The sequence below is a fragment of the Alosa alosa genome, chromosome 1 (genome assembly GCF_017589495.1).
Source record: "Alosa alosa isolate M-15738 ecotype Scorff River chromosome 1, AALO_Geno_1.1, whole genome shotgun sequence".
Taxonomy (NCBI): domain Eukaryota; kingdom Metazoa; phylum Chordata; class Actinopteri; order Clupeiformes; family Clupeidae; genus Alosa; species Alosa alosa.
This window is the reverse complement of record NC_063189.1, coordinates 9182104-9192764: the sequence shown is the minus strand read 5'-3', so window position 1 is coordinate 9192764 and position 10661 is coordinate 9182104. Positions and strand designations below refer to the sequence as shown.

Below are 10661 nucleotides of genomic sequence, written 5' to 3'. Positions count from 1 at the left end.
TTTCACTATATTTTGACTTTACTTAGGCTATATTTGTTTGTTTGAAAATAATCAAGGCCACCCAAACTGCATTTCATTTCTGCAAATAATAATTTATTTACTGGATAGGCTGGTCTTGCAGCCTCTTTTTCAGTGAAGCTCTGGGCTCACTACTAGAGAATGGCGGAGTGCAGTGTGGATCGCTGTTCAAACTTAGGCTGGCTACTATTTACTTTAAATATTTGTTCATCTACCCTGCTTATCTCGGTTTTTCAGTGACACATGTAGGGAATGTTGCTCATTACCCAAATTGCTAATAGCAAAGACTACAAAAGTTAATTTGACCATAGCCTGTTGACAAAGCCTTTGCTCCCATTACAAACTCTTTAGTTGACATTCAAAGTCAGCAGCAGATCAAACGTCAGAAAATGGCTAAATAACTTCATGAAGTTAATGTCAGAGGCATTTTACTAACAGGTAGACTTTAAACATAATGCAAGTACTTCGTTAGCTTACATGTGTGACATTTTGCTGGTTTTCACCACCATCACAGATATAGTGTGATTGAAAATAACTTTACAAACAATATTCAAACTTCGGGTGTCCTGGTGCCATTTACACATTGGGTAACAGACCACTCTTTGTTCAAAATATAGTTTGTTGTGCTTCCATCAGGACCATAAATATGGGCCTGAATCTTAAGATTAGAACATTTTGTCACTGTGCATTTTATGGAGTAAACATCATTGTTTTTCTGCAAGATGCATTGATTAGTTTGATTTGGTGCAAAGGTTTCCTTGTCAAGGGGTTGGAGGGAGTCTGCTGGAACAGGTTTAGGTATGGTAGAGTTATTGGAGCATACCAGCTGGTCTCTTTCTACAGACATCAAGCTCTGTCCTTTCAAAGCAGCAGGACCTTTGCAATAGGTCCGACCTAGATCCTCAACCAGGTAACCTCCAAACTCCAGCCAGGTATACAGATATGAGAAGTTACAGTCGCAATTCCACGGGTTACCACGGAGAGTGATCACATTCCTTGTTTCCAGAAATGGTTCAAAGAAGCCATGGGGAAGGTTCTGCAGTCGATTCTGAGACAGAGTCAGTCGCTCCATGTCAACCTGGTCTTGGAACACATCAGGCTCCAAAGAGGTCAGGTTGTTTTTGTGCAGGTGGATGGAAATTATTCTTGAGAGGCCTGAGAAAAGGGTGGCAGGTAGAGATGAGAGCTGGTTTTCAGATAGATCCAGTTGTTCCAGTGAAGTTACGTTCTTGAGAAGGTCACTTGGAAGATCCGTGAACCTATTTTTTGACAGTACCAGATCTGTAAGAAGAGGTAAATTTTCCAGTGACAGCAAGGTGAGGTGGTTCCCTTGCAGGTTGAGTTCCTTCAGAGTGGAGGGGAATGTGCCAGCCCTCACATCAGTCAGTTGGTTATCTCGGAGGTTAAGTTCCTCCAATTTATTTAGGAAAGTGAATAGTCCCTCTGGCAGGTTTGAGATATTATTATTCTGCAAACTGAGCTCCTTTAGCCCTGGAACATATTTAAACATGTCTGATGGAAGAGAGCTAATCTGGTTATAGCCAAGCTTGAGGGATTGCAGCTGTGTCAGGTCACTCAACAGAGTGGCCTCCACTGAGGTGATCTTATTCATGGACACATCCAGGGAGTGGAGGTTTTGAAGTTTGCCAAAGAGTGAAGCAGGTAGCCAGATAAATGCATTGCCCCTTATCTCCAGAGTCTCCAGTTTGGGCAGATGATCAAACAGCCCCTTTTCCAGTATCAGCAGCTCGTTGTTGTTCAGGAGGAGTCTAGTGAGGTTGCCCAAATGGTCAAGGGTCCCAAGCTGTACAGCCTCCAGCCGAGTGTTTCCGCTGACCTCCAGGTCCCCCAGCTCTGTGAGGCCACTGAAGGCCAGAGGGGAGATACCCCTCAGAGGGTTGCTGATGATTGCCAGCTTTGTTAGCTGAGGGCTGCCCAGGAAGCTGTTAGAGGGTATGCTTGTGAGGCCAGAGGTTATGATGATGAGCTCTCTCACCTGAAGGGAAAGACCTTGAGGAAATGTGTACATTCGCTCCTCAGAGCATATGACCTTTGACCCCAGGAAGCACTGGCACTGGGAAGGACAGCCACGGATGTAGCAACAGTGCAGAAGCAACAGAAGCAGAGTGATTCTGTGGTGACTTATCATTGTTGTGCTGTTGAAAAATAAGAACGTTTCAGGGCAGTTGAAAACGTGTCACAAAATAGCATTCACACAAGCTATTGTGTTTTTAGGTTTTTGCAGTTAAAAAGTGTCATGCAAAATAATTTAATCCATTTACTATCCTGTTGTATTTTGTTTTTAATCTGTCTCTATTTTAGGCAGAAAATCAAGCACCTTGTGTGTTTTGTCATGTCCGTACTCTAACACTTTGCTCAAACAAAACTGAACTAAACATCTAAACTAATGTTTCATCATCCTGCTTTGAGAAGAATATCATAAAAAGGAAAAAGTCATAACTTACGGCAATGCTCAGCACTGTTGAGAGGTGGAGAAGTAGGATTCTGTCTCTCTGAAAGACTGAAAAGACACTATGCACACAATAAATATTTGCCAGCCAAAACAGCTCTTTGGTGATTGGACATCAGACTATTACATCATCTTTTGGGAAAAGAACACAAAGTCATGGGTACAGCAATATATGGTTCACGTTAGTTAAGTCCTTGTGAGTACGGTCTCCTGTATATCACTGATAAATGAAATTCACATATTACTCTATAGAAATCATGTTGGTGAAAACATCAAGAAAATATGTAGGTTATATGTGTAAGTGTGTATGAAGAGTTTGGTTCCAAAACGCTATCTCCATTTTAATAATATTTAATTGTGTATCAATAATATCGCAGTTGTGTTGTTTGGATTCAGAAAAGATAAATCAAATAACAATAACCCAATTACTTTTCCACTGAAATTACCTAGAAAACTAAATGAAACTAACAACAAATCATGAAAATTCATGAATATGGAGGATATAGTAGCCTGGGAATACCCATACAAACCTTTGACAAATTTGAGATTTGCTCTGCAGGTCTGTGAGGCCATTGAAGCACATTTCCAATGTCCCTAAAACAGGCATGCATATACAATCGCTAATCCGGCATGGTTGTGTATTTCTTTGGAACTTCCATTTCATGGAAGGTACACTGTCTCATGCAGGTTGTAATGCAATTTAAGTTTAATGTCACTGCTAGTTACGCCCCTGCTGGAAGTCATAAATAAATTGAGAAGGTCTGCATGCTAACAAGGATATAGCGTTTTGGAGCCAAACTCTTCATATGTGTATGTTATATTATATTATAGCCTATATAAAATGATTATATTATATTATATTGCCATTAATTATGATTATGATATGAATTATGATTATTAATTTTTTTCTTCCGGATTTTTTTTCTTCAGTAATTTTGTGTCAACGATTCCCAGGATCACACGGAACCATTCACCCCCACCCCCCCGCCGGACTAGACTCCCGAAAGGAGGATAGGGCTGTGAATATCTCAAGAACCGTAGGGGGACCACATTTTTTTAGTATTGAGACCAACGGGTCATGTCAACTCATCCCATCAACTTAAAGGTCATCCCTTGATACCAACGGGTCATGTCAACTCATCCCATAACCACTCATTTCATGTATAGCGCCACCTAGTTAAAAATGAAAAAGCAAAAATAAGGTGTTGTAGTCGTAGGTATCTCTGGCTGACAGGGTCAAAACTGTCATTCTTCTGACACCTTCTAAATGCATGCCAAGTTTCGTGAAATTCCGTTCATTCCGGGGGGGTCATACAATAAATTGATTTATGTGTAGGCCTAAATTTAGTGACTGTACACCAACTGGCCCGTTAATGGCCGGACACAGTTTTCTGTGGATATCTTGAGAACCTAGGGGCCTAGGATGACATACATTTTTTTGTATGTTGGCCTCTAGGGGACATGTCAACCCATCCCATATCCACTCAAACGAAGAGTTGATTTGTCAGCATTTTTTCCTGGTCTGGAAGATACTGTAAGCTACATAATGTAAGCTATATACTGTAAGCTACATAATGTAAGCTACATAATGTAAGATATATACTGTTCAGTACATTTTGTTCAATACAGTGTGAAATAAACAGCCTACAATAGTAGTAGCAGTGCACTTGATCGTATAGTATAGGTTACAATATACAAAACATGAAATAAACCGTACAGTAATAAGAGACATGACAAATCTTGGTTTTATACATTTTCTAAGGCAAACATACCTGGAAGACAATAGACAGGGCAATCAATGGACGACATGCAGACGAAAAGAGTTCTGGCATCCTACAAAGTAATGCACCCGTTAGCACCCAGTCAATTAGCTAACGTTAAGCAGATTACAATCGGTTTTCTTCACATGAAGTTACGACGCTAATTTGCATATTCAATCTAATAAAAACATAGCGGAGGTGTCACAGAACATTCTTGCATCATATAAAAGGATAATATCTTCAGTAAAATAAGAAATACACAGTTTTAAAGCATTTCAGCTTTGCAGGATTTACAAAGCCCCTTTTAGTCCGGTGGACAGCCCATAGAGCCCCATTGTGGACCCGGAAATGTTGAGTACACCAAAGTTTTATGATGGAAATATATAGTATGGGTTCCCAGCATGCAGAAACTGCCGGATGCTAATTTGCATATGTTGGGCAATTTGTGTAATTGAGCTAATTAGCAGAAATTAGCATAATTAGCAACACAGCAGGTGGAGTGCACACACTGCAAGAGCCCTACTCACCCTGGGGAACCACAACCACCAGCGGCCCAATGCGGGGCGTGCTAGCAGTCACCTGGTCTGTCGCCTCTCGTCCCCAGCTCCCTTCAGAGAACGCCCTCAGGTCGCACTTTCGCAGTGTGCACCACCGCAACGTTCCTCCAACACCTGGCGGGGCCTAGCCTCCACTGCCACAGACTCCCCGGCGCTGAGCACCGTAACTGGCACTGCACCTCCGATGCTCCACTCCGTCGTCTCGCCAGTCAGGGCAGCAGACTCCAGTTCCATCGCAGCCGGACCACGCTGCACAATCAGGCTACAGCAGTGTTTCTCAAACTTTTTCAGACCAAGGACCACTTAACCAATAAAAAAAGAATCACGGACCATGTAGCTAAAAAAAAAAAAAACAGTAGACCTACGTCAACATTATATTACACAATAGGCCTACTCACTGAACCACCTTGCTTACTGTTTTTGCACCTTGCTTATTGTGTCAGAGGATTCATATGATTTAAACTGGCCTAGCTATAGGCAGTGTTGCAGGATTTACATACAAGTTGGTTCAATATTGCAACTATTGCAATTACCACGTTTGCTCGCGGACCACTTGAGATAGCTTGCGGACCACCAGTGGTCCCCGGACCACACTTTGAGAAACACTGGGCTACAGCTACCGACGTTGGCGTCCTCTGCTGCCTTGTCGCAGAGCTGTCCTCCGCTGTTCTGGCCGCTCCACTCTGCCACGATCGCGCCAAGGCCTAGACCTTCTCTCTGGCTCGTACCATCGAATTTCACACAACAAACTTTTTTTCCCCCTTATTTTTCTAAAGAGCACCGGCGAACACGCTCCGCCAACCGTCCGTCCTCAAGACACCACCTCCTTGCCGCTCCACCTCTGCTCTTCTCCGCAGCCAGGGCCACCGCCAACTCCAGCCTAAAGCTGTCCGGTGGGGGCAGGGGCTCAAGGTCTGAAGGCCTCTGTATGCTTTTCAGTACACCTTACAAGGGTTCTCTTCGGATCCTTTTGCTTGGGCCTCCACCTAGCGGTGAGCATGGACGGATCATGAACTTTCGGGCCCCTGGGCCCAGATGTATTAAGGGCCCCCCCATTAATTGTCGCATATGTGGAAGGGGGGTTTGGGGGTCCTTCCTCAGAAATGTTTTAATTTGTTTGATGTGATTTCCTGTATTCTGGTGCATTTTGGGGATGGCCAATACTAAATTCGATCAGATTCATAGCCTACATCCTGATGTGTTGATATTGAGGCAATGATTTCAATCATTTCATGCAACGGCTTGGGCTTCAGGGTCCCACTGACGTTTGAACGCCTCGGTTCCAAGCCAGCCAAGCCGGAGTTCAAAATAAACTTGGTGTACACCTTCATTAATGTTGATTTTCTCCCGACTGGAGGGTCATACTATCACGACATTCTACTGAAATAGGGAGGAGGGTTTGGAGATCATGATACCGTGTCCGAAATGTGCATCCATTGCTCAGAAAAATAAGGCTTTGACAAATTCTGGATTCTGCCATATAGACCTCAATGTTAAAAAGAGAGCCCGATCACTGCATAAATGTGCGGGGGCGTGTACTGCTACCCTATTTGCATACATTTCCAGGGACAGGAAATGGCCTCTCATGAAGTATCTTCATCTTTGGTGAGAAAGTCTGCAGGTGTGTAACACCAATTAATGCCCCATCGGAAACAATAGCAAAACCATTAACGGAACCATTAAAATATTAACATATATTACAAGAGATATGGGGAAGTTCACTAAAGAGACAAAACTTTATTTGCACTAAATTATGCCTTTGCTACAAACACACATATACACAAAAGCAAACACACACGTGCACACACTACTTTACATACACAACAGTTGCAAGAGTAGGGGGATGTAGACAAATTGACAAGCGGGATTTATTTTTGCGGAGAGAATGTGCAGGACTGAGCGGCGGTCGTATTCTGTACCGCTTTGCGGTACATCTATATTGACGGAAAAGGCTGGACAGCCTCTTTAGTCCTCTGAGAAAAATCAGACAGCTTTTCAACAAAGTTCCGGTGGGTGGCAGTGTATTCCAGACAGAATTAACACGATTCTTGGAAGTTAACACAATTCTTGGAAGAAATAAGTCGGCACTTGCATCCCATCCCATATAGGCTATCCCATGGATGCTCGTTGAGAGTAATTCTTCGAAGCGGTGTGGGACGCCCTGTAGCACACGATCGCAGTTATTCATTTATTGGCTCCTGACTGCCCTTTATAAGTTTGTAAAGCATAAATATGGCAAACGGAGGCGTTCAACTTCTTGGTTTCAGTCTGGCTGTGCTGGGCTTTTTCGGAATAATCGCTTCGACTGCAATGGTAGAATGGAAAGCGTCTTCATATGCGGGGGACAATATCATCACAGCCCAAGCCATCCACGAAGGACTTTGGATGTCATGTGTGTCTCAGAGTACTGGGCAGATTCAATGCAAAGAATATGATTCATTACTTCAGCTGTCAGGTAAGAACTGCCTACTTAAACTATTTGTATAGGACAAAGCCTATTGTAAAACTGCTGCTGCGATTTGCTTTACAGGTTTTAATAGTAACCTAAACTATAACCCAATGTAAGGATATAATGTAATTCGTTTAATTTTTACAAATTTATTTGCCTGTTAAAATGCGATCGTTTTGGTCTTTTTGAAAATAAATAAATAAAAATAAATCCAAGGGTGGGGTTTACGTTCTGCGCAGCCCCTACCTGTTGAGACAAGTTCCCATTTTTGGAATACCTTCACTAAGCTGAATGCGCATATAGGCCTATGCAAAATTGTTCATATCAGGTGCAAACAATACAGTAAATGAATGCATTTGTCACTACAGTAGAATAAGACAAATTACATTTTGAATCTAAAATGATGCCTATTATGTATATATTTTTATTTAATAGACTATTGTGGAAAACGATTCCATGGGAGGAGGGTTAGGCCTATGTTTCATTCCCTGTGTGTTCTTGTCTTGCCTTTATTGAATTAATGAATTGAATATGACTAATCAAACATCTCTCTCTCTCTCTCTCTCTCTCTCTCTCTCTCTTGATGCTTTAGGGGAGCTGCAGGCCACCCGTGGCCTGATGGTGTTTTCCATCCTGCTGGTAGCCATCTCAATACTAGTGGCTGCGGTGGGCATGAAATGCACCGCATGCTTGGCAGAGAACAAGCAACAGAAAAACAAAATCGCCCTGGCAGGAGGAATTCTCTTCATTATTGGAGGTCAGTTATCAGTTTTTATCTATACATTAAACACTTTTTTGTCCTACTTTTTAATATTTTCTATGTCACAACTGTTTTGGCACATCTCTGCTCTAGGACTGAGTGCTCTTATTGCCACATCCATGTATGGACATAAGATAGCTAAGGACTTCTACAACCCCTTCACCCCAACAAATGCCAAGTATGTGAAAGACATATCCAAGTATCGCACCTCCATTTCTAAATTAAGCTCTGTCTTAATTGCATGTTCTTTATTCACATTATTTTACAATGATGGGCTCAAAAAGTAAGCCTCAATCTTTAGTAAACATGATAAAATACACATATACAGTAATAATAATAATAATAATAATAATAATAATAATAATAATAATAATAACAACAACAACAATAATAATAATAATAATACATTTTATTTATAAAGAGCCTTTCAAGACACATATAAATTATGTGTGCTTCAGACGCCTGCCAAAAGGTATTGGGCCTCTGAGAGCCACAAATGTAGATCTTAAACGTGACTTCAAACTCTGATTTGACAGGTATGAGTTTGGTGCAGCTCTCTTTGTGGGCTGGGCAGCATCTGTTCTCGCAATCATCGGAGGAGGCTTCTTGTGCTGCAATTGTAGCACTGACTCATCTGGAAAAGGGCAGAGGTACCCCCCAACTCGCGGTGGAGTCCCAGGCACACATGTATAGGGATCACACAAGTTAAGAGGATGTCGGGGAACTGGCATTCCATTAGGAAGAGAACATGGGTAGATGGGTTTGGGTAGATGGGGATGGGATGGGTTTTGGAGTTGTTCCTGCCATTTTCTAAAATGTGGGATTCAAATGCCTTTTTATACTGCATGTGTGTATTGTATTGATTTGTATTGACTGGATTCATTTTTACTGTGTGGTTTTGTCTGTGAGATTTTGTCTGAATACATTATTTGTAGTTTTATGATCATTTAAATAAAAAATAAAAAACACCTTAGTGACCACTTCTTTATTTGCTGAATGAGGCCTACTACATACCTTCTTTTTTTGAAAAAACATTTATGTGGAAGAGGGAAAACAACTACATAACGTTTGTGGAGTTTCTTAGTATTCAACAATCATTATGTTGCATGTTGTAGTGAACACCAAAATAATGACAGGTCTGTGAAGTTTGTGGTGTTCACCTTTGAAACAGCATTGCCACACACTAACGACATGCAGTAGTGAGTCTGTGTCTCTGCACGCATGGCCCTTTCAAAATACTATGCACCAGAAGAATAAAGGCAGAATACTTTTCAAAGGCCATACACAAAGCTTTCTATTGGTCTCTAGTGCTGTGTGATTGTACCACAAGGGAAGGTTAAAGGGAATGAATTCTGACTCATACACATTTACATCAATTAATGGGTGTGGCCAGACTTGTTTGTGTCTCACCTGATTTTCATAGCCTCAGGGAGCAAAGAGGAGGTTTCAAATAGCTCATGGAAAAGGTGCATATCTTGGGGATTAAGAGTAGTACACGGTACACAGCAACCAATGCATACACTGGAATGCTCATTAATTAAGATCCCAGTATTCTCTCTTACGGTTCCCTGGAACCGTAACAAGAATTGCGTCCAAACGGATCCATCTCAACACGACTCAACACGCTACTTCATATCCCAGGCCTATAGGTGGCACTGTTTCTTTACAGAAATTGACCAAATCTTGACGAAATGGCTAGTGCAAGGAAACCAGAATTGTTTGTGTGGACTTATAGTGAACTGTCAACTGTAGTCAACTGTAAAACTAATAAACTTAATTTTTACGGTTTGTAACGGGTGCAGTCCCGTCCTTTATTTGGCTAACGCAGGTAAAAAATAATCTCCTTTACTTTCTTTGGTTGTAGGATAGTCCGCGATTCACATTAGTTTTGGTTATCACCGCAAGTGCAAAGGCTAGGCGTACCCAAGTTCTAGGCCATTCCGTCACCACATTTATAATATTGCTATAATACCTTTGTTAGTAACAGTCGATACTTTTGCTTGCACCAAATCGCGCATACTCATTTAGTGCGCATCTATAGGCTTAACATGAGTTCTAAGCGTCTTTGTATGCTAATATCTGACTTCACTGTGAATGCATTTATTTATGTTGTAAGACATGTAAAATAAATGAATGACACCGGCACTACGCACAAATTAATGCAAACGTACACCGCACTTCCCTAATAGCTAGAATGCATAAAAAAACACCGGAAAAACAGTTAGTCCATGAGCCACAGGCCCAAAAAGGGGCGTGTCACTACTTGGGGGGGGGGGGGGGGGTATAAAATAGTATGATAGCAAGTTGGATCTTGTAGCTTTGTGGCTGTACAGGCCTTCAAAGTTGACCTCTGATTTGAAAAAAGGAAATTTCGCCTATTGGCTTTTTTTTGTTAAACCACTCATAAGAGCCCAGAAAATAATCCAAACCTCATTATTACTGATGCATATGTGGTGTTTGATGTTGGCATACATATTTTGAATCATTATGTGATTTTGCCCTTCATTTTGGTTGATAAAATTCAAGATTTATGTGTAATAATGAGCAAATCTACGTTTTCAGAGACACAACGTGTTGCAGCACTAATTGAAATGCCCACTACCTCATTAATCAATGTATTTATACCTTCCTACCTCCCAGCAGAGAC

General features: G+C 41.5%; 2 protein-coding genes across 2 annotated transcripts; one reads left to right on the top strand and one right to left on the bottom strand.

The window, feature by feature from the left end:
• Positions 1–429: 429 nt before the first annotated feature.
• Positions 430–2637, bottom strand: zgc:153913 (carboxypeptidase N subunit 2). The gene is made up of 2 exons (XM_048241069.1): positions 2484–2637; positions 430–2174 (listed from the first exon to the last, which is right to left on the bottom strand). The coding sequence occupies exon 2, from the start codon at positions 2165–2167 to the stop codon at positions 569–571; it is 1599 nt and encodes a 532-aa protein (XP_048097026.1). The 5' UTR covers positions 2168–2174; positions 2484–2637; the 3' UTR covers positions 430–568.
• Positions 2638–6705: 4068 nt separating this feature from the next.
• cldn1 (claudin 1) lies at positions 6706–8982 on the top strand. The gene is made up of 4 exons (XM_048254133.1): positions 6706–7260; positions 7847–8011; positions 8108–8192; positions 8551–8982. The coding sequence occupies exons 1-4, from the start codon at positions 7038–7040 to the stop codon at positions 8705–8707; spliced, it is 630 nt and encodes a 209-aa protein (XP_048110090.1). The 5' UTR covers positions 6706–7037; the 3' UTR covers positions 8708–8982.
• Positions 8983–10661: the final 1679 nt, after the last annotated feature.

Excerpts from the sequence above, each read along its gene's own strand:
- zgc:153913 (XM_048241069.1), bottom strand. The coding sequence starts at position 2,167 with ATGATAAGTCACCACAGAATCACTCTGCTTCTGTTGCTTCTGCACTGT.
- cldn1 (XM_048254133.1), top strand. The coding sequence starts at position 7,038 with ATGGCAAACGGAGGCGTTCAACTTCTTGGTTTCAGTCTGGCTGTGCTG. Across the intron at positions 8,012-8,107 it reads AATTCTCTTCATTATTGGAG|GACTGAGTGCTCTTATTGCC; the intron begins GTCAGTTATCAG and ends TCTCTGCTCTAG. Across the intron at positions 8,193-8,550 it reads TTCACCCCAACAAATGCCAA|GTATGAGTTTGGTGCAGCTC; the intron begins GTATGTGAAAGA and ends CTGATTTGACAG.